We start from the raw sequence: 25,451 nt of genomic DNA, 5'->3' as shown, positions 1-25,451 counted from the left end.
TGCCGTTCTCGCAGTACCGCCTTCTGCATGACTCTCTAGGATATTTTCGTCCAACTGAAGTTTCCTCAAATTATCTGGTAGTATCTTCGGTGTCAGGCCTGTAGAGGAAATAAATTCACTAAACTTATATATATATATATCGGTTTAAAACGCGCGACGACGTTGTCCGATGCCTAGATTCCATTGTTTGCGATCTTCCCATTGTCCTATTTGTAAGTTTCGATCGCTCATTGCTTTTCGTATTCCCTCCAACCAGTTTTTCTTTGGTCTTCCTCTTCGTCTTTTTATATTTGGTATCCACTCCATTATTTGTTTCGGTAATCGTGTTTGTCCCATCCGTTGAACATGTCCATACCAGATCAGTTGTTTTCTCTCTATATCATCCATGATTGTGCCTTCTACTCCCATTTGATTACGTACTTCCTGGTTTCTTATTCTTTGCATTCTTGATATTCTAGCCGATCTCCTCAACGCATCCATCTCTGCAGCTTCTATCCTCTTCTTATTTCTTTCTGTCAGTCTCCATGTCTCGGACCCATAAGTTAATTGGCTTTTGATCATTGTATTGTAGATGTTGAACTTTCGTGATCTAGTTATGTTTTTGCTCCACAATATTCCATTCAAACAGCCAATCACTTTTCTTGCCGCTGTTACTCTAGATCTTATCTCATTGTCATCTGTGCCGCTTGTGTCGAACTTCACTCCCAAATACTTGTACTCCTCGCAAGGTTGTATGCCTTCTGCACCCCCAATATCCAGTACGCTCTTTTCGTCTCCTATACAAAGGTATTTGGTTTTTTCTAGGTTCATTTCTAATCCCCAATATTCATATGTTTCTTTCAGTTTGCGTGTCATGTATTCCAGATCTTCCTTGTCTCCTGCGACTATTACCTGATCATCCGCAAACTGTAGGTAAGGTGTAAATGTTTGTATCATTCAGGGGTATACCCATCCCAGAACATTTTCGCTTCCATTGCATTAAAGCATTTTTTATATATACTTTAAATAAAGTGGTTGATATGGTGCATCCCTGTCGTAAGCCCTTATTGACATAAAATGGACTTGACAATTTGTTTCCTATTTTAATTCTAGATGTTGAGCCATAATATAGATTCTTCAATGCCCCAATCAAAGTCTGGTTTATATTTGTGTTCTGTAGTGTTTCCCATAGCATACACCAAGGTAAATTCACTAAACTACCTGCTGATAATCCTGACATGCAGGAATTGAATAGTTATATATCAGGGATGAAATCTTTTTACTGGTTGCAAATTTTTATAACTCTAACAATTCATTCAATAGTTGCAAGAAGAGTTGATTCGGCTCCACTATGAAATGCATTATATTTTGAATTGTTCACGAAATGAAGTAATCCTTTATTCAAGTTTAATCAAATTCCAATCGAATTCCACCAGTGAGCTGGGTAAAATGAAGCAATACGAATAATGAAGCCGATTCCGATTCAGCCTTTTGGTTTTACAAACTTCCGGAAAAATGAGATTTCGCAGCCCTATCAATAATGATGGTATTTCCTGCGGTTTTTGTTACAGTTCCCTCTGGAAGACACTCAGCTCCTTAGATTTAAGCTACAATCAATTAGATGATATCCCATTTGCGGCTTTCAAGGAACTTCGAAGCCTACAATGGATCAATCTGCACGGGTGAGTAAATATTTTATAATTCTAGAAATATTTCAACAACTCACCTACTTAACGTGCGACAAGTAGACTATGGAATTTTGAAGGTCGATAATATGTGTCTGAACGTAATTCTTAGCTTCTGCTGAACAAGTTAGTGTTGTTGGTTGTTGTTTTTTTTAAATGATCAGTGAATTATAAATTATGGCTTTTACCTATGGACAAAAATTTTTGTTTTATGAAGACCTTATTCAAAAATGGAGAGAAAATAGGATAGTGGACATATTTTATTCAAAAATGTTTCAGTGATTCGAGGATCAAGTATATCTCAATGTTGCTGTAGATTTTCATTCTTTGAAGTAATGTTTCGCGATATGTTAGCGTGTTGTGTGGAACAGGTAGTGCAGGTTGTCACATTCTGAAACGCCAAAACTCAATAATTTTATAGAAATATGGAAAAAAATCAACGACGAATATTAAAATTGAGTATAATTTTTGAGAAAAATTTGTTGTGATAATTTGATCGACTTCGGAACAAGAAGATCAATTCAATCATAAGGAATATCATAAAAGGTATCCACAACAAAGTCAATATTATTACAGTTGATTATATGAGGTCAAGGAATTCAGGACAGTGAACGATTAATTGAAATGTAATCTTGCAGTTATATGTATACTCCATTCACTTCCATTTTAGCACTCGGTTGGCCATGGAAATTTGACACATTTCACTCTGTATAGTACGAAAATGTGGAGTTATGAAAGAAACATTTTTGGTTTTTTAATCAATGCTATGTAAAAGTAAAGTAAAGTAAAAGTAAAAGTTTCTGTTATTACGTATTTTATCACAATTACGAATCTCTTCGTAAAATATGTGACGAACATAATTGAACTTTATACAAACTGATTGAAGGCATACCAAATCCAGTTATTTGCATGGAAAATACAAGAGATCAGTTTAATATCATAATATGCACTAGCTTGAGTAGAGTTAATGTTCGTTATCTTCTCTGGCTAAAGTTCGAATACGTTACATCAATTGTAGATTTCAATAATATTAACCCGAAGATGAAATGCATATGATGCAGTGGTTGGGAATGGGTATCTCCCAAAGGAATTAACAGATAATTACAAGAATGTTAAATTCTTCAACAAAAATCATTTTGCATCAATATAAGTAAAAGGAATTGAAGGAAATTTCAAGTCAAGATAAACTTCACCTTTGAACAAAAATTTCACATGAATAAACAATTAACAGGACAACTGGCTCGTATTTGTGGCTGTTCATCTTAATACATTGATATAATAAAAATAATTAGGTATTTATTGGTACCTTTAGACATTTACAATGTATGGGACAAGTCAAATGAAAAATAGAAAAATCAATTTTGGGGAACTTATTCTACGATGACATTCATCAAAAATCCTGTAGTAAACTTTTCGCATGAATTCACTCAAACATAAAATTCTCAAATGCCACTTTTTTGGATCTCCCATAGAAGGAAATTATTTGTCATCCCCTTCATTCACAATCTTTCTGATTGTGAAAATATTCAGGTGAAATGTAAGTCGTTTAGATTCATAATAATAATAATAATAATAATAATTTATTGATCCTGTTCGACATTCAATGTATAGGACAAGTCAGCTTCACATCAAGTTTGTAAACTACACAATAATGGAATCACATAAATACTCATTGATACTATAATAAGCCTTTTTTATCAACAAATTCCTCACCGTCGTTCTGAACCCTCGTCCACCCATTGCCCGTACCTTGAATGGCAAATGATTGTAAAGTTTAATTCCACTATATAAGATAGATGATTGGAATTTTGTGGTTCTGTGCAATGGAATAGAAAAGGTCTCAGTATTTCTGGTGGAATAGCTATGAAAACTTGAAAGTTTGTCGAATCTGCTTTGATTACTTTTGACGTACATTAGGGCATTGAAGATATATATACAAGGTGCAGTAAGTATATTCTGGGCAACAAACACAGGCCGGCAAGATGTACGAGGATGAAGGCCAAAAATCAAACGTATTATGCGTTTTTGAGATAGTAAAATTCTATCAAAATCAATTGAGTTACCCCAAACAAGTATGCAATAGGACATATGACTATAGACTAAGCTATAATATACACTAATTACTGATTGTTGAGGAAGAGTATCTTTTATACGGCTGATAGCATAGTAAGCAGTGCTCATCTTTTTACAAATTTGATCTACATGATGACACCACCTCAACCTGTCATCCACGAACACTCCCAAGAATTTAACAATTTTCTTTGATTTCAAGGTCTCATTCCCATGGTATAAGTCAAATGAGCATACAGTAGAGTTACGTAATGTGAAGAGAAGACTCTCAGTCTAATCGATGTTTATGATTAAGGCATTCATTCTGCACCAGTTCTCAAACTGTCCTATAAGAGATTCACATACACTCTTGAGTTCATCAATCGTCTGTGCGGACACAGCAATAGACAAATCGTCAACAAAAATGACTAAACGAACTAGAGTCAGGACCAGATGTTTGGGTAGGTCATTGACAAAAAGAAGGAAGAGTAGCGGCCCTAATATTGAGCCCTGAGGAACACCTAGCTCATTTATGCGACTAGACGACCAACAGCCACCTACCTTCACTGACATAACACGATTCAGATGAAACATCAAATAAATTCACTTACATTGAATATGTTCGCTACCGTCTGACGTATTGTGGATTTTAGAATATCAGGGTATAACTATTTGAATGAGCGGACCTGAATTCTAAATAGCACTTCCTGAAACCCTGTCTCTTTACTCAGTCACTTTCGGCATTCTCGTAATAAAAATATAGTTGTGGCCAAAGATAATATCTTTGGTTGTGGCAATGGCGTTATGACTTTAACGACATTTCATGAGTGCCAACCTTACTCCGTTCTAGTTACAAAACTATTTCATGGCAAACCGACTGCTAAAATAAATGTGAATGGAGTATATAAATCAATTGTCAATAGTGTCGTATTCCCAGTGAAAAAGGGCCTGTAGAAATTTATTATCGGTTTTAGATATTTTCGAAAATAAAGAATTTATGTCACATTTTCTAAATCGACAAAATATCAGAATTTAGTTATATCTTCAAGAAGATATCCTGAAAATTGGAATCCTGAAAATCGAGCCCAGGACTCCTTTCAACCATTTAACTTATCTGTTCTGGAAGTATCAGAAACAGCCAAAATCAAGCAGTTTGGGATACCCTGACATAAGCAACCATGTGAAATTGTCAGCGTTCTTAATTCATCCTCATGAATATTGAATGAAATATGTTCAAAAGAGAGCAAGTCATTGTCATTATTGTTAGATAGACGAACAAATCGATATTTACGGCCGTTTTCAATAATCTTATCTATTCATTGTTTCAGTTACTCAAGATAGAAAATGCATGTGATTTCGTTTCTATGATCTATCTGTAGATATATTTTAGTATGGTTACCAATGGTAACCAATCGTCAGTAAGTGTAACGATGGATAGATAGGTTTATTGAACACGGCCGTTAGTGAGTCTGTAGATGATTACACCTCATTTCCAATTTAATTGACAAATGACCTGTGAATGTGATAGGGAGTTCATAAACAGAGGCAGAAGGACGCATTAGATTTCTAGGGCCAATGAAAACTGGTGGCTTCGAAAGTAAGGCATTGGGAAAAGACACCTACATACTAATTTTGCTGAATCTAAAACTGACATCACCAACTCTGAAATCTCACGAAATTTTTTCTGATTCGCCCATTTTTTCTCAACAAAATATCACGCAAGAGAAGCCATTTAACAGATGTTGTCCTTCATGATTCTAGTATGTCTTCCTCGCAATACAATGAATATGGAAATGTCTACCAATAGAAAAAAAAACAGACCGAAGAAAGATCCGAATGAAAAGCTACCTGCATTAAAAAAGGAAACAAATTTGAATAAGTTATATTCTCTATACTTGCATTTATATTGAAACAGTTAACAATATAATTGAACAGAACGGAAGTAAATTAATTTCATTTGAAATTAATTTGAATTTGAAAAAATTCTTAAAAATTTTTGTGGATATCCATACTTCCTGAATGAACAAAGACTTCTGCGTTTATGAATTCGCAAAAAATTCATTCATGATTCATTTATGATGAAATTCACACTATAGCCCAGATTTTGTGCACATTTACATTCTCAATCTATTATATTTATGATAATCCAAAGAAATGACATGATTATCATGGTGAAAAATGTCAATGATGTCGTTTCAAATTAATGCTCAATATTCACAATAAAGACTTTACTAATACACTAACTTAATGCCACCCTTCGTTTATCATCAATCCTGCAACAATGGACGAGCTCAAAATGAGATGGATTATTATTCATGAAGCATACATATTTTCGACTCTCTCGAACGATTAATTCACTCCTGTCCTCAAACTTTATCGAGTTGAACTTCTCTCCGAGGCCAAGACCATAATTAAAACATCATCTGCTCAATCCAGATTACAAGAGTGAATATTTTACAGGAAAATGCAAATGCATCCACAAACTTCTATCGCTTTCCGAAATACTTTTCCGTTCTTCCTGAGATTATTATTATAATTTCCTTGTTTTTAACGATCCCCACTGGCGTGAGAGATTCATATTATAACTCTTTAAGCTGCAAGTCGATTTCAATCCAACTGACAGTGTTGAATCAAAACTTCATGGTGACCATAATATTTAATTGATATACAATAACTTTTATCCACCATCGATGCATAAATTGATCATAATCTCTTATGAGCTTCTTTGAGCATTAGGTTTTTCATAAACAGAGCTGTGTCCAAGCATATTGTGCTTACAAATGAGCTTTCACTTACCTCATCTTTTTTCTTTTGGCAATGAATTCATTTCGTCGTCAGCTCCGTTACTACGAACTATACACATCCATATATTTGCCGTAATGAATGGATAATATGTAGCCTGCGGGTAGAGGACTCTATGGCGGTTCATAAAAATATATTTTACGTTTAGTAAAAGTGCCTTGGTTTTCGAGATATTGGAGATTTTCGAAAATTCAAGAGAATTACACCCTCCGCCACTCGTTCTGCAGGCAAGACTTCAAATGAAAGAATTTTTTCAAACTGTTTTTTGGATAGTATTCCTGGATAGATGGTCAATCGAATGTAATTCATTATTTTTGAGGCGCATGAATAGTTCTTCATGAAAAAAAGATCTAACTCAACTTTTCCGTTTTGCTTTTTTTTTTCATAAGTTCAACCTAGCGCGGTGTAAAAAATAATTTGGTTACCTGAGAGCCAATGCAAGAAAAAACATGCCCGTTTCATTGACATTCCGAAATGGTATAACTCTCTGTATTTTCAGCATTAAATACAAAATTAATTTCTATTGCAATCAGTTGAGGCCTAGTTTAATGTGAAGACTATTTCTAAAATTTTTAGCAACTAAAATAGAAAAGCAAGCAGAATAAAGCAATCATCTATAAAAAGGTATAGAGCATGTACTGAAGCCCATGGTGGCCTCTTAGAGCATCTTTCGTGAAATTTAATTCAATGAAACGAAACTCATTTTAAAATTGTTGATATGCAATAAAGCTATTATTCATTAGAAAGTGTAGACTATAGAGCATGTATCGGAACTCATGGTGGCCAATTCAAACATCATTTGTGAAACTTTATTCAATGAAACGATATTTTAAAATTGTTATTTTTTCTCATTTTCTTATATAATTGAACCCCAAGGTTGTGAAATCAATATTTTCAAGTTAATTTCAAGTTATGAATTAAATTTCAGCATTTTTGTAACAAAGGTCTTGACTCAATGTAATAGAAATTGATTCCTAGCTTTTTTCTTAATTAAGAAAGTGCTCAAATTCACTTCGTTACTTGAAATTTGCTCAGAAACTACTTTCTTTATAACTATAGGGCTTAATAATGTAAGAATACGAGAGAAAAAAACCAATTTTAAAATATCGTTTAATTGAATAGAGTTTCACAAAAAGTGTTCAAAGTGGGCATCAGGAGCTCTACTTGATGCTTCACAACTTCTTATGAATAATTGCTTTATTCTGCTTGCAAGTCTCATTTCAGTTGCTAAAAATTAAAGAAAAAGGCTTACATCAAACTGAGCCTTGACTCATTGTAATATCAATTTATTTTGTATTTAATGCTGGAAATAGAGTGAGTTATACCATTTCAGAATCTCAGTGAAACAGGCATGTTTTCTCTTGCTTTGGCACTCAGGTAACCATATTATTTTTTACACCACGCTGGGTTGAACTTAGGAAAAAAAATGGGCAAAACGGAAAATTTGAGGTAGATTTTTTTATTATGAAAAACTATTCATTCGCCCCAAAAATAATAATCTACATTCGATAGCGCATCTATTCAGGAAACTATCCAAAAAACATTTTGAAAAAATTCCTTCATTTGGAATTTTGCCTGCAAAACGAGTGGCGAAGAGTGTGATTTTCTTGAATTTTCGAAAATCTCCAATATCTCGAAAACCAAGGGACTTTTACTAAACATAAAATATATTTTTCTGAACCGCCATAAGGTCCTCTACCCGTAGGCACCATATTATACATTCATTACGCTACACCCTGTATAAGATGCGCCTTTGACTCGTACAAATAGTTTAACATCAGATTTTTAAAAGATATAGCCATTTTAAGTTTTCTAAATGAGCTATGCCACCCCTGGGAAAACAAAGTAACCTTCAGAATAACTAGCTAAATCTATGACACCACACATCTATGGCTCTTTTAAACAGAGTTTCATTCACCCAATTTTACGAATATCACAAATACTTGGTATAGGTATAGGAAAAAAGTGGTTTTTTTTTACCTCAAGAATCAACTGTTAAAATATGTGTACGAGTCAAAGACTCACCCTGTATAGTATATAGGAAAACAATTTTTTTTATCACAATATTCCGAATGAACTGTTTTATCGAATTATTTATAATTCCGGGGGATGTAAGCCGTCAATAGGTAAGAGGAATGGATTCAGCCACGCACAGAAGAAGAGGGTGTTTACAATGAATTTAGCAAATTGGCGAGACAGTTTCGAAGAAGAAATTCCCTTCCGTTAAAATCCTCCTGGGTTTTCCAGGGTCCATATTTCAACCGTCCCCTTCGATGTCGCGTTTTCGAAACAAACAAATCAAGATGCTTCAAGTTGAGATAGGGGAACAAGTAACCCTATCTCAGGAAACATTTCCAACAGCATGAGAAGCTCTTGGAGATACAGAATTCGTTTAAGGAATTTACTACTACTCATTCATCTAGACAGTAGTCTTTTCTTTAATTCTGGGAACTGAAAGAGAAGCCCTTGACCCTTGAGTATACATATGCTTAAAAAAAATAAAATTGGTTAGAAAGCACGATGATTCAATCACTGTAATATTTCTTTCATATTGACAATTCAAATCTTTTAAAAAATTACACAAAAAAAACTAACTATACAAAATATTCATTTCAATTTGAAGACACTCCTTAACTATAAACAAACATAAGATAAAACACTATACAGTTAGGTTATTTCTGATAATTTGAGGCTTCCTGTTTTATTTTATTGGAACTATCGAACTCTATTGTGTTACCCTAGGAAACAGGCCAAATAATTTCATTACTAGAACGCCACATTATCTGACAACATTAAAATGGCTGTAATAAACTTCATGCTTGTATGAAATGGGCTCTGTTTTAGTTGTAGTAACCTTCATCGTGGTCATTTTACTGATTTCATTAGGCAATACCTAATTGAATTTCTACTGCATATAATTTGTTATTATGAATATAAAGTTTATGGTCAGCAATTTTTGTGCTAATACTTGAATTAGTATTTTACTGGTAGATAAAATAAAAAAAAATTCCTAAGTGAGAGGCACACTGAGAATTTGAAGTAGGTTTAATATCACATGTGGTTATCGATTGATATTAATTCTGGGGGAATTCTGCATTTTCTGAAACTTTTCAGGTATTATCAAAACACTTTATGATAGAGCTTATTTGATTTCATCTACACCCGAAATTAGAAATAATGAAATTGACTTCATTAAGAAAATCGGGATAATCAAAAAATTGTATATACAACATTTTTATATTTGAAGTAAAATTTATACAGGTGAAACCTCTAAAAATATGAAAACGTGAACATAAAAATACTATTAAAAATAGAGAAATTAATAGTAGAACAATGAATAAAATATTAAAAATAGAGAAATTAATAGATCTCAGATCATGTTTGTTCTAATACAGGAGACCACATGACGGTTTGGAATAACACTAAAATTTTAATGACAGAACCGGCTCATTATAAATGAAGGATTAAAGAGTCCACGTGTATTTTGTTGGATCGAAACAATAATTTGGCCAATGGTTTGGTAGGAATATATCATATTTGGATTAATTTACTGAAGAGGGAACTGCCATCTGGTAATATCAAAATTAAATGAATCAATGTAAAAACTTCATTTCAAATATTTTGATATAATAATAATATATTTAATAATATATTTATTGATCCCTTAAGACATTCACAATGTGTAAGCCAAGTCAAATGGAAAACTAATTCTAATTAATTCTTGGGGACTTATTCTAAGATGACAATCATCGAAAATTCTTAACACTGTAGTGCTTTAACACTTTTTGCGTTCGTTCACCCTGAAATAAAGTCCTCAAATATCACCATCTTTTTGGGTCTCCGAATAGAAGGAAATTCTTTTACATCCATCATTCACATTGTTTCTGAATATGGAAACATACAGATGAAATATGAGTCGTTTAGATTCCGATGAAAAATGATATAAATTTACTTACATTGAATATATTCGATACCGTCTGATATATTGTAGATTTTAAAATATCAGGGTTACTAATTGAATGAGCGGACCTGAATTCTAAATAGCACTTCTTGATACTCTGAATTCTCTCACTTTCAATCACTTTGGGCGTTTTTGTAATAATGTATTAATTGCCCAAAAGTGCCCAAAGTGATTGAAAGTGAGAGAATTCAGAGTATCAAGAAGTGCTATTTAGAATTCAGGTCCGCTCATTCAAATAGTAACGTTTGTCATAACGGCGTGATTTCATGAGTGCCAACATTACTCCTTTCTAGTTACTAGAAATTATTTCATGGACAACCGAGTGCATAAAAGTGAATGGCGTAAAAGTATTTGGATTAGAGAAGCAGACATTTAAACCCGATTGCACCGACTTATTAACGTTAATTCGGTGATTATTCCAGAATATAAAGTTCAGTTTCACATCTAAAGCCCGTTTGCAACAGCGAGAATTCTCTGGAGAATTCTCCAAAATTCTCGCAAGAAAACGGCAGAGATTATTTTGTACGCAACTGAACAGAGAATTCTACCGAAAGTGCGTATGTAACGGTACATAATTCACGGCGCATGAAATCTCGAGTAAATTTTCTAGAGAATTGTCGGCTGTTGCAAACGGGCTTAATAGAAAAATTCCACTAATACCGAAAAGCATCCGAAATTTTACAAATTTTCATGAATCTCTGAAACTGTGGCTAAATCAATGAACGAATTTTCGAATCTGATATCTATTTATAGTAATCAACTTGAAAAATGCATTGATATCGAAACTTAGAAGTGGTGGAAATTCATGTCGTTGACTTTCGAACGTAGAACTTCTGCTTTCAAAATTCTATAGCGTGCATCATTGCAGGCTACATATTTCCAAGCTTGGAGCTCTTGTGAATGTCGACGCTGGAGCAATAATATTGTTTCCAATTTCTAGATCCTACAGCCTACAAGGCAATTTCGCCAGATAACGGGAAACTTTTTATATCAACCAGAACACTGCATACCCTAAGCCCGTACCGACAAGACGTCACGATGAAGTATTGATGAAACTCAACGTTGCGACAGAAATACAGTACGGGAGCTGCATCGATGTTCTTCTTGGTTCTCGGGTTTTTTCACATACTCAGGGTATTTGCACAATCTATTCTAACAATTTTGCGTTCTGAGCTGGGATTATTGGTATGAAAAAGTGAAACAAGAACGTTAAGAGGATTCGATTTATGCGCAGACGCGAAAAGGAAATTAGAAAAAGGCAAACCTGAATAAAAACAACAGTAAGTCAGTTTTTCACTTTTTGAAACGTCAAGAATTAAATTATGCTAATATGAATTTAATTAGCTGATAAAATTAACCTTTTCGGAGTTTTGGGAAACCATAGGCAATTCTGAATTTGCATTCCCTACTGGAAAAAATGTATTCAATGAAAAATTTTTATTGAATGATATAGCCATATACTATTTGATAATAACGAATTTTAAAAAAAAAATTTATCTTGCATATCCAATGAAGAAGAATGAATTTTGCAAAAATTTACAACCGTTACCTTGCCAATATTGCTATGAACGATATTCTCTAATCTCCGCTAATTCTAAATCCTACCATTTCGTTTCATTTACAAAACAGAGACGTCGACTTATGAAAAAAGACGATTTCAGGCCCTTATTGTGTTTCAGATTCAACGTTTACTACTGTTCACTGTTATTTGGATATCTATTATTTATTTCATTTCGCAAACCATGCAAAAATTTGAGAGACTCCGAATGTCCGAATTTACTAAGTAATACTTTCGAAGAGTTACAACCAAAAAAAAACGAAAAAGACAAAAAAGAGCTGGAAAGGTGTGTTGATCATTGTGATCAACTGATTCAGTTCCATTCGAGCTTTGATGTTCGAATTTTACAGTAGAAATTTAATTTTGTTTATTGTCAATTTGAAATTGAGAATACCAGTTTGAACTTGATTATTGCCAATTTGCTTCTGATTAATGCCAGTTTGAAATTGATGTTGTCAATTTGATTTTGATTCTTTTTAGCGCCAATTAGCACTTGAAAAGGTATAGTGTTTTCGAGTTCTTTGAAATTTTTTATTGACATTTCTGCTCTTTTGATTTACCTCGTACAATGACATCGTTATACTGCGCCCCAACTCCTTCACCATTTTGCAATTAACCTTTTCTCTTTATAGTTGGGGAGCCGACAATGCTAAATCGAGATTTACTCGAGTGTCGTGAAGGCCTAGTGGATTTTGAAGATTAGATGGTAGAAAGAAAAAAAGGTTTTATGATGAATGCACTTTCAGCGGTGGGGAAAGCGTCTGCAGGGTCTTAAAGATGTCAAAAAAAACCGTCAGGTGTACATACTCGATCGTGTCAGATTAAGATACTGTATATGCCCTACGTGTCTCTGATTATGAATTCATGCTTACCTGACAGTTTGCGCGATGGGACTAGCCGTACAGAAGAGTTGAAAATGGTAAAAAAAAATTTCCAGCTTGTCAGATTTTTGGAGGATATGTTAATTGGACCCAAAGGTAGCTACTTTTCAAGGGACTGACAATTTGGACGTGACGCAAGGTCACAGAGATCCCTTGAAAATGTAAAAAAAATCGTTACTTGTACATACTCAAGCGTATCAGATTTTCATACAGATGGTTAATTTCGGTGTTGTCAACGTGTTGACCCATTAATCTGACACTAAACAGGGAGGGAGTTTCTTGATCTGATACTTTGAAGATGATAAAAATGCATTTTTTTCAAATATCTCTCTGCCTGTACCTCTGATCGTTTTTGTAGTCATGATGAAGGTTGTAGATAATAAAATTCTACACAACTTTTGACTGAAGCAATTTTACATACTCTTAACCGTTGTCGAGTTAGAGGGTGATAAGGGCGAGGAGCTTAGCCACATATGCGAAAGGGCAAGGTCAATGTAGAATCCCAGTCTAATCTATGCAATCCAATCCAATCCATCCAATTGTCAAAATGACAAGGTATTTCTAAGATGATAGTTTCGAAATTAGTCACGAAAATTTTAATGTTGTCTGTGACTGAACCTTAGAATGTACTTTTTTCCAACGAGTGACTTTTCGCTTCTGCATATATCGCTAAACACCTCGCATTAATCGCCATATATCTCAAAAACGTTGGAACGTAGAAAAATTTGCTTTGGACAAAATTTGTAGAAAATGTTATGGTCAACAACTTTCATAAATAATGCGAAAAAGATTTGAAGCCCAGGGAAGGAGATAATTCAAAACAACTGATTTTTGTGACCTTTATGGCCAATTTTTATTATTTCAGCTTGCTAAAACTATCAGATTATATTTTTTTCGTTATTCTTCAATCATTAGCTTCAAAATAAGAAAAAACGCCACCGCGCTCGAGAATGTACACGTGACGATTTTTGGCAACTTTGGCGCCCTCTCACACATTTTCGACTCGCTCAAATTGTCAGATTGAGAGAATATATACTTTTCAACATGTACTTAATCACATATATCTCAATCTGACACGCTCGAGTATGTACCATGATCGTTTTTTTTACTATTCTGACAGGGTGTCCTAGAAAATTCCCCCTATATACAGGTCCAAGGTATGTCCCCTAATATTGATCTGACACGATCAGTAAATCCCGAATTTCCCTCTTCGGCTCCACAACTATTAGTGTAAAAATAGTATTCCATAAAAAATCTCTTCTTCTTTCAATCGTCTGACTTCAGGATATTTAAACGAAATGATAAAATGAAATAAACTCTGATTTGCCAAGTAAAACTGCATTCGTTAAACATCAAGCATTCAGGTACACTTAGTTATCACTTGAAAAAATGATCAATTAATAAAATTAATCAGATCAATTCAACGGAATTTCTTAAATTTGTGAGTTCCATTCAAGAAATGCCGCATAAACTCCGTTGGACCAGGATATGAGATGAAAGTGGATGTTTCTGGAACAGGACGTTATTCGATGAGTGGATAGCATAAAAGTCAAGTCTAATGTTCCTCTATTCAAGATCATCTTTCTTGTTTAGCCCGGACGGATCTTCCTTCGGACGTGATTGATAAGGCACCTGATATTTCACTCTGCTACTCCCGAAACGAGGGTTCAAAATGAAAATGGAGTGTTCCAAGTCGTAACTTTTTTCAAGCGGATATTTCCCTACCTCTTGAATATTCCGTTGGATATCATAAAATGAAATAGATATTTTCAATATCACCTTATTTCCCCTTCACAATGGCATCCGTCGATCCCGAGGAGAGGTCCTCCAACCCTTTGCGACTGGATCTTGGAAAGTCGGGGGTAACTTTCGGATAACAATTTCGGTATTATTGATATTGGACAGACGGAATGGGGGAAGTAATGAAACTTGTTGAAAAGTTTGATCCTGAGCCGATTTGTGAAGCGTGACTGCGAGTGCACAGCCTCCGTTGTATACACAGTAAGCCCTTAAAAAGTTCGGATTGCGCTCAGTTCAGTCCCAAGTAAGTTAATCGAGATTGATAGTTCATTTTGTATCATATTGAATGTATTCAATTTTTTCCGTTTAATTTCCAACAAACTTATTCAATAAAAAATTTCTATAAACTTGTATCAGCCGTGAAAGGAATGGCATTTTATTTCATAGACGAAAAAAAAAATAACAGATTAAATGATTTTCACAAAAATTAGTTTTTAAATCACGACACGTGTTTCGCTATCGTAATAGCATCTTGAGGTTGGTGAAGATGAACTAAAATATTTGGTAGTGAAGGAGGAGGTAATATACAGGGTGTTGTTGGCCATTTGTTGTTGGTCTTTCAGAAAACTTGCTTGTTTTGTATCCTAAGGCTATTAGTTTCGGTGATACGGGGTGATTCATGAATATTTGCCTAAATTTTGATCAAATTTTATGGGTTTGTTCACTTCAGAAAGCTCTTCCAAACGGTTTATGAAATATCAATATTTTCAGGGCAGTAACAGAATATCCTGATTTTTCATTCAAGCTCCGAAATCTATATTTTTCACACCCCTTACAGAAATTTCGTCACCACGAAAAACTACATAACCCATTCTAAGGAATTCAATTTTCACTTTGCATGGCACACTTGTCACAAGGGAATAGGAGCCGGACGAATTCATATTTTATGTCATTTTTTCCAAATGAGGTCCTGTTTTTATTCCTTCGGTGATAGTATTTATTGTCCTTTGCCGTGATTCTGAATTATTTCAAATTCTGTTCAATTCTTCTTCATTTTAAACCCCCAGCACATTCTGAGTGTTCGTAAAAAAGTGTTTAAAAGTATGCAAGGAAGGAGCTGTGAATTTTTTTGAAATTACATATTGAATTTACATACAAATGAAGTAAACCATCTTGGAAAATATAATCCGTAAGTATATTTGCTTCATAAAACACATAAAATTTATCATATCATAAGAGATGTTCAAAATGGAGTTCTTCCATCTCGACACATATCCTAGCTCTTGAAATCAGATTATTTGTTGCCCTTCTGATCATATCGGGAGTTTGTTTAACTTCTGCACAGGCTTCTTCTATCCTCTGCCGCAAATGCTCCCGTGAAGTTAGAAGTGTCTGTCACTTTTTCACGCACACTCAGTACATAGGACACTGAGGGTTTAAAATGAAAAAAAGTTGAACAGAATTTTGAAAATTTTTAATTTTCGACCGAAGACAATGAATAATATCACCAAAGGAATAATAACAGGACCTCATTTCGAATAAATGACATAAAACATGAATTCGTTCGGTTCCTTAATTGTTGTTTTATGAAAGGAAATAAAAAGGTTTTTCATAAGGAAAAATTTTAATAGCTATGTGTGTTATGAAGTAAATACACTTACGGATTACATTTTCCAAGAGGGTTTACATCATTTGTGTCTAAATTCAATATGTAATTTCTAAAGAATTCACAGCTCGACTTGGCATACTTTCAAACACTTTTTCACGAACACTCAGTATGTGCTGAGGGTTTAAAATGAAGAAGAATTGCACAGAATTCGAAATAATTCAGAATCACGGCAAAGGACAATAAATACTATCACCGAAGAAATAAAAACAGAACCTCTGTTCGGGTTTCATCTCAAGTGGCTAGAGTATCTGTTGGCATATAGGTTAATGTCATCATTGTTTACATTTTGGGGAGATGAAGTAATTCGAGAAAAAATCTACGTTCAGACACCGAATATCAACGTTTAAAATTTCATAGCCTTCTTTGTAGAAATTTTCTTCATCATGAGGGTTTTCGTTACAGCGTTATTTTTTGATATTGAATATTGTTGTAAATTTTTTATTGTTATTATATTGCCATTTCATTTTTCATAGTGAATTCGTTATTGAATTATTCTATAATTATATCTTTACTAGCGTTTTAAAATTGAATATTACAGGAGCGACGCTGCAAGTAAGGCTAGTCTATGAATATTTTGAAATTGATTTTATGCTTCGAGTATAGAGTGTGAATTTTTTTTTCATTATTTAGTGATACGATACCCACGAAATTTTTCTCACATCTAGTCACTGTCTTTCTATTCCATTGGATCGGTATTTTCAAAATATTGGGAAAAAAATTGGAAAATTTAAGACATATGAGGAAATCAAAGCAAAAACTTTCGAGTTTCCACCAAATTTCAACAAGTTATAGGAAATTCGAAGTCACTTGAATCAAGAAAAAAGCCATAAGGCATATGTTCCTTTTATGTTTACCCGCTTTCATGATTAAAGCTGAACATCAAAGAAACAAACATATTAGACTATACCTCTACTTGTTTACTTGAGAAATATTGGACTACATAATATCTAAAATCTACATGAGTAGCGTAAGCTAAGAGTTTTATTGTAACACTATATCGTGATCTATGCGTTTACTTAAAATGATTTAGAATTTGAAAATAATGGTGTGTTTAAGAAGCGTTACTGAGAACTTTGTTGGACCAAAGAAGGAACCAGGCAGATACCGTTGTCGTGATCCTTCTTACCTCTTAGTAACGCTGCATAAATCTACCATTACATAAAAATCCTTTTCCCAACTCACCATCAAAATATTGTTTGTGTAATTTTTTCATCATCGCTTACACTACCTTTTTTACAGGAATCAAATCTCCTCCATTGGCGGCGATTGGTATCACGTCAAGAACACCGCATCCACCTTATTCTTGGGCGAGAATGACCTTACAGAAGTCCCAGGGGAGGTAGCAGAAGAAGGTCCAAAAAACGGTCACAGTCTGCGCCAATTCAAATCCTTGATCTGGGTCAACTTGGATGGGAACAGAATCTACAGGATTCACAAACACTCCCTCCCGTTAACACTTCAAACGGTCAGCATATCTCACAACCTGTTAGATACTTTTCCCACAGATATCATATCCTCTCTTCCGAACCTCCAGTGGCTTTACCTCAGAGGTAACCAAATAAGCAGAATGCCCGATCACACCTTCCCAAAAAAATTATGGTTGGAAAAAATAGATCTTGGAGAAAATCAACTGAGCGAATTACCGAAGACCTTGTTTAATCAGTCAATAACTATCAGAGATTTAAATTTGGCATTCAACGATTTCAAAACTCTTCAGGCTAGAAGTTTCGAAGGACTTCAGTGCGGAAGGATAATGCTCCCGTATAATCAATTAATGGAAACCGATGAAAGAGCTTTTTCTGGACTGGAAGATTCACTCGAGTACCTTGATTTCGATCATAACAATTTCCAACAAGTTCCTACCGCTTTGGATTCCCTGAGATCTCTCAAATATCTTTACCTCTCTTCCAATTCCCTCACAGAAATACCAGATATGGCATTCAGGAACTTTTGCCACAGTTTGAAAGCAATAAGTTTCAGTGGAAATAGATTATCGAAGATTCCAAAGGATACAATGAACAATTGCACGAAAATTTCACATTTCAACGTTGCTTTCAACGAAATACATGAAATAAACGATGATGATTTCACCTACTGGGGTGGGAATATCAAAAGTCTGATCTTGGGAAACAACAGAATCTCCTTCTTGAAAAGTCAGGTTTTTGCCGATCTTCAACAGCTAAAAGAACTGAGTTTGAGCTTCAATCCTTTGAGGCAAATCGATACTGATGCTTTCGTTGGACTGGAAGGTCTGGAGAACCTCGAAATCTCATTTGGATTAGACAGAGACGAACTTCCCTACGAAGTTTTCAGACCATTGCAGAGTTTGAAGTGGCTAGCCATCGATAACAATAATTTTCACAGTATTCCGGAAGATAGTTTCGATTTCCTAAGAGAACTAAAATATTTGAATTTGGAATCCAACAATATTCAAGTCATTCCAACTAATCTATTCAAGCCATCATTTCACACCAAACTCACCGATGTGAGACTATCGCATAACAAAATTTCGGTAGTATACCCAAACACTTTCCAATCGCTGACGAGTTTGGAAACAATAGTGATGTTCAATAATGCCATCAAGACATTGGAATCTAATAGCTTCAACGATCTTCCGGCCTTGAGGAGAATCGTTCTATCCGATAATCAAATAAGTGAAATTGGAGTAGGTGCTTTTTCTAATTTGCCTGTCCTTTCTAAGCTGGATCTACAGAACAACATGTTACCGGAGTTTTCCATGAAAGTATTCTCGAATTTATCCAATCCCATCCATTTGAATCTGAGCAGAAATCAAATTGCGTTCTGTAATTCCGAAAACAGAATTGTCAACCTGGAAATATTGGATTTCAGGCATAATAAGTTCAGGAGGATACCAAAGTGTTTGGAGAACATTGCACTTCTGAAGCAGTTGTATTTCGACCATAATCACATAGACGCGTTGAATCACAACGTGTTCATGCATCTAACGTCGTTGGAACGTTTGAGTTTGAGGGAGAATCAAATAAGTATCGTTAGCAGAAAAGCCTTTGTCGGCCTCCAAAATCTCCAGATCCTGGATTTATCGAACAATTTGATTAACACGTTGCATTACAGTCAGTTTTCCGAAATGCCCAAACTAAGGATATTAGACTTGAGTTCGAATCATTTGAATCATCATCTGCCCAAAGATATCTTCGAGAGGACACGTCTGGAAATGCTGGACTTGAATTACAATTCTTTTTCAACTGTTCCGAGCGAAAGTTTGTCGAATGTTGGTCTAACTTTACGGCGCCTCTCGATGCGAAACAACAACATCGAGCACATCGATAGCATGACGTTCCTGGATATTTCTTCCCTTCTGTTTCTCGATCTCAGTAGCAATAAATTGACTTCTTTGCCAGACAACGTCTTTTCAAGTTTGGGTCACTTGCAGAGTCTAGACATTAGCTCGAACCCTCTCCATGCTAACTTCAAAGAACTGTTTCACTACGCCCAAAGTTTGAAACATCTAAACTTGGCCAATACGGGGATTACTTCCACGCCGCATCTGCCATTGCCCAATTTGATACACCTTAATCTGTCTCATAATCACATTGAAGCAACTAAGAAGAACTCGATGCAGGAACTTTTCAAGCTCAAATTATTGGACTTGAGTCATAATAAACTGAGCCACGTACCGTCGCATCTGTGGACCAATTTGAATTCGTTGAAGACGCTCGACATATCCCACAATCCAATCAAGGAGATTTCGACTGAGAATTTCTATGCATTAGACAATTTGCAGAACCTGAAATTGCGAGGTTTGAATGATCTCGTCAAATTCGATAGTGAAGCCATCGTCCAAATGAAAATCCTCACTTCTCTAACTATCGAAACATGGCCTAAAATTGAAAATTTCTACGAGGAATTCTGCAATCTTTTGAGAAAGTTGAGGCAGTTGAGAATTTTGAAGATACACTTTTACGAATCCACACTCGACGCACAACTGTCTTGCATTGAGAACAAGAAGATTCGACATCTTGAAATTACGGGCGATAAGCTGACTAATGTTGACAAAGGGGCTTTTAGTAAATTCACGAATAATCCAGATCTGGTTCTGAAAATTACAGGGACTCAAATCGAGGAGCTTCCAGCTGGACTATTCTCGAATATGTACAAAATTTCTTACCTTATGTTGGATTTGAGAAACAACAAGTTAACCCATATAGATCCAGAAATCTTCTATGGGAACTATACAACATGGAAAAATGTTGGGACGACCCTGATATCAGGTGAGATTTCATTTTTTTCATTTCAATCATTTCATATTCAAAAGATTCGCAATATTATAAGGTGTATCACTTTTGAAGTACTGGGTGGGCAAAATTCGTTGTCTGCTAAGGGGATCTCGAGAACTATAGCAGCTAGAAGAAAACGGATGAAACATTCTCGAGCTCTTTTTTCTTGACTAATCCAAATCCAAAACTAGAATCGGCCTATTATTTTCAGATTTCGAGTTATAGGCAAAATTTGGGATTTTGGCGATTCCCAAAAGTTATCAAACTTTTTTGTCTCTGAAGTTACAGTTCTGAAACTTAAACCTCCATACAATTTCATACGCAGAATATACTGACGAAAGATTTTCTTCCAATTCAAAAATAACAAATTCAATAAAAGTTTGCATTTAAAAAAATGAAAGTTCATCTAATGATTCGCAATGAAAAAATATTTTGAGCTCCTCAGTGGATTCTACGTAAAAAAGTGCCTGTAGAAGGTTCAAATTTCAGATTTGTAACTTCAAAGACAAAAAAGTTATGAGAGCTTTAGGAAATTGTCAAACTCAACAACGAAGTATCGTAGTAGAGTGTCTCTAATATAGCATATATCCGTTATTTCCTCTAATTCAGTACGCTGGTCTGCGTATCGCAGACAACATGCGTGTAGGAATCGAGAAATTGGGAACCCGTTCAGATCACGGCAGAAATGATGCCAGCGGTAAAATAATAAAAAGGGTCACACCTAAAATAGTGGGGCAATGAATACAATAATAAGAATCAATTCAGATGCATACCACCCGCTGATATGAATATCAACAAGTGTTACGATCCGAATTGTACTAGTCAATTTGCCATCGTCAGGGCCTCCAAATAGAGAACGTTCCATCGAAGAAAAGCAGACCATGGATTCGGACACATTTGACCTCGTCAGAGAAACACAGCTTCTTCTCTGATGTTTAGGACTGACGGAATCTTATTCAATACTGTCAGATGCTACTAAGTAGTGTCAATTTGTTATGTACTTTATATTATATTTAATAATAAGAATTAAATTCAGAAGCATACTACCCGCCGATATGAATATCAAGAAGTGTTACGATCTTAACTGAACTATTCAATTTGGCATCTTCAGGACAACCAAATGGAGAACGTTCCACCGAAGAAGAACAGATGCTGACCATGGTTTCGGTCTCAGTTGGCATCGTCAGAGTAACACACAGCTTATTCATCTCCGATAGAAAAACGTTTGAAGTTGATGGACTCTTATTGCATACTGGCAGACGCTACTGGGTATTATCGAGTAGTACCACCGCCTTCTAAAGGCGGCGCCACCAAGTATGAAACAGGAACTGATTCAGTCGCCCCTAGATCGAAGCCCAGACGAAGACAATAGCATACACCATGGTCAGCGTCTGCTTTTCTTCGGTGGAACGTTGTCCATTTACCTGAAGATGGCAAATTGCCTAGTTTTTACTTCTAGTGTTTACTCGCGCGTGTTGAATAATTTTCAAGCAATATCAAATACCTATCCCCGAATATGATAATTATTTTCTCGTTATGCTGGATAATACACTGAAAATGAATTTCATTATAAACATCTTTTGTAGATCTACTCAAAATTTTTGGCGAAATTACGAAAGAATGATCCTGTCTATCTCTGTATTCCAAGTTAGTTACTGTATTCCAATTATTCTGCATTTCTTTTAACCATATTCTTTCGTTTTGATGAAACCTAAAATGGCCATCTCAGTGTTAATATGTTTTAGGTGGCATAATGATATCCAACAATCCTTTCCGATGCGGCTGCCACCTCGCGTGGTTCGGAAGATGGCTGCGCAGATGGACCCGCGAAAGTCTTCAAGCACACAATGCTCCAGTTGAGACTGCACTGAGGATGAGGGAGATTGTGAAAGAAGCAATGTGTACAGACCCTATTAATGGCGTAAAGATGCCAATCGTCCAACTTCCCCCTGAAGACATGAGCTGCCAGGCAAGCGCCTTAAGCCATACGCCAAATTTGAGTAATACTCCTGTGATCACACTTTTCCTTTTGTACATTCTGTTTAAAGTAAGATTACTATGAAAATAGTTTTATGTAATATAAAGTATTGAAAAAACTTATTTTCTAAAAGCTTGCTATGAAGGAGCATCAGAATGTTTGGAAATCAGGAAAACATAAAACTAACGAATTTAAAATAAACATATTAACTCGAGTATTCCCTAAAACATAGTTGTCCAAGACAATTTAATTTAAACATAGGTTATTGGTCTTGAGAACTCGTATTCAAATTGATCGAAGCATTGATTGAAAAAAGATTATTTCTTTGTTTCAAAGACAAATCCATATGCTTTGCAATACTATATAGGGAGTCCGAGAGAGTTGAACCCCTTTTCACTCTGAAGCCACTTAAGTTGTATCTGTAAATGGTAGCAACTCATTTTTTTGCTCGAAGATAGCATGCCCAAATAGGTAACGATAGATGTAGAGTGATGGTGAGATGAACTGTTTGAGAACAGCAATTCTTTTTTTAGGAACCGAAAATTAGCTCATGTCTCCCTAACCCATGGGAGAGTTGAACAGGGGGCGAGAGAGACGACCATAAGTTCGTTTATCATCGTATGTCCAATGACCTACGATTGTCTATGTCAAGGTTTTCATTAACAGATGTATCAGCGTATGAAATACATATTTTCTATTTCAGAGTCACTCTCACTTACTTCCGGAATGTTTTTTACTTTTTCATTTTTTTATATTTATTCGTATTATTCAATTTACTTTTTTGGAAGCACCCTATTATCTAAGCTCAGTGCGGGAAACTTGGACAACTGATTATGTCTCCCGACCATAGCATGAATCAAGTCTCCCACACCCCTTTAGAGTATTCAACAGATGTTTTCCTTAAACTTTTAGAACTATTATTAAAAAGGCTCATCGTTTGTAGGTTAAACAATATTAATCAATGAAACCAATAAAACTAAATAACACCACGCAACTCTCAAAGTTTTCAGGCAGTGTAACAAACACAACTTATTCAATTTCTTACTTTCCTAACAACAAAATCTCGTTCAACCCTCTCACTACCAAACTGTTCTGATGGCGGCCAAAATGGAGCCGCCTCTAGTTGTGCCTGGAGTATGTCGCAAGCTATTCACGAACCGGTAACGCCAAATTTGAATTGAAATATTTGAGGTGGTTCAAGTCTCCTACCTGAGCCAGTCTCCCGGACTCCCCCTACTAGAAGAATCATAACATTGTCAACTTTATCAACTACCTGATTGCTGTACGTGAACGCAAATGGCTGTTAATAATAATTAATTACAGAATAATTATATTCAGACCACAGTTCCACCCGAATTAAATTCCAATCATGATTTGATAGAATTAAAGGCAGTGATTGGACTTCAGCATCCCAAAATATTGAAACCTGAAAAATGATCATGAAATTATATTAGGGAAGAAGTTGAAACGATTCTCAAAAAAATATTGAGTTGATCGAAAACATTCTAATTGTATGAAACGGAATACCCTAGTCACACATAAGAGGTGACAGTTTTTGTTTGTAAGTTTACTCGTGAAACACCCTGTTTAAATCAATTTCATATTATTCGAACTGAATATTTAGTTCGAATAATATGAAATTGATTTAAACAGGGTGTTTCACGAGTAAACTTACAAACAAAAACTGTCACCTCTTATGTGTGACTAGGGTATTCCTGTAACCAAAATCTTTCTCGAGCCAGCATCTAATTCTTATTGGACGAGACACCTATACGGAAAGTTTGTACTGTGTAACATCTTTCAAACCTAATGAAAAATTCACATCTTATACATACGTACGTATATAGTAAAAAAACTAGGAAAATAACACAAACATTTATAATTTATTTATAATTGAAGTTTTAGTACAAACTACCAGAAATAAATGGACCGTCACTTCATTTTTATCATTATAAAGAAAAAAGTTTAGTATACATATATAACATAATGATGAAAATGATAAGCGAGTGATTTCAACAGTCTTATGCTCCTCCTATTCAGCTAAAAAGCTGATGATTCATCTTCAATCCATTGTAATTAGAAAAAACTTCAGTTAACTGAAAATATATTTTTTGATTGTGTAGTGAATACCTACTTGTAAGTATTAATTAAGTACCTAATAAGCGACTAGTATTATTTCCAACTCCAACACCAGTTGTGATTTTATTCGAAACAACATTGTGAAATGAAAATTCAAGCATATAGGCAAAGGTGCCACGTTGAGGTCTGCATACATACAGTTGTTTATTTGTATTGTTGAATTAAGATCACTGTTCTAAGTTCAGTTGTATTCTTTCTCTGTGTATAAGAAAAATTCTGAGTCGGTATCTCCCAATCCTATAGAATTAATAAATTATATGTGACTTAAACTGGGGATTCTGTGTTTATATGCTGTATCAGCAATATCAATGTAGGTTCCATTACTGGAAGAATGTAGGTAATATCAATATGTCAATTGTTTTTCGTTCAATTGATTGTACATATATCATCATAATCTCAGATTTCATGATGCTCCCTGATTTAAATTGAGTTTTAAAAAAAAAATGTATGTTTCCCTATCCTGAAATCTTGAATTAAGGTGTCCGATACTGATGAATATCCATAATTAAATGAGAAATTGAATTAGTACATGATTGTCAGTAGGATGAGTGAAAAATCATGTAATTCAGTTTCTGATTTTCATTCGGTGAGACTTGAATAATTCTGGTTAATTTTGTTAGTAAAATTTCTAACATCTCATATATTTCAAATACATAAAACATATAATTTCTTATTGTATGTAGTTTTTTATAAGACTTATCAGATTTTAATCTGTTGAAAAATAGCTGCATACAAAAATGTAAATTTTGTGAAT

The 25,451-nt window shown here is 34.7% G+C and overlaps 1 protein-coding gene across 2 annotated transcripts in view; it reads left to right on the top strand.

The window, feature by feature from the left end:
- LOC123310911 (chaoptin-like) overlaps nucleotides 1-22,809 on the top strand; it is a 268,551-nt gene extending 245,742 nt beyond the window's left edge. The window contains exons 5-7 of one of the 2 annotated variants that reach the window (XM_044894607.1): nucleotides 1,551-1,661; nucleotides 17,564-20,574; nucleotides 22,326-22,809. In XM_044894607.1, the coding sequence (XP_044750542.1) occupies nucleotides 1,551-1,661; nucleotides 17,564-20,574; nucleotides 22,326-22,642 (3,439 nt within the window). In that variant the 3' untranslated portion in view covers nucleotides 22,643-22,809. The remainder of the gene's footprint in view (nucleotides 1-1,550; nucleotides 1,662-17,563; nucleotides 20,575-22,325) is intronic. The other variant, XM_044894618.1, reaches the window with a different exon arrangement.
- Nucleotides 22,810-25,451: the final 2,642 nt, after the last annotated feature.

The sequence above is a fragment of the Coccinella septempunctata genome, chromosome 1 (assembly GCF_907165205.1).
Source record: "Coccinella septempunctata chromosome 1, icCocSept1.1, whole genome shotgun sequence".
Taxonomy (NCBI): domain Eukaryota; kingdom Metazoa; phylum Arthropoda; class Insecta; order Coleoptera; family Coccinellidae; genus Coccinella; species Coccinella septempunctata.
Note: the sequence above shows the minus strand (reverse complement) of the source record. Positions and strands in the feature narration are given on the sequence as shown.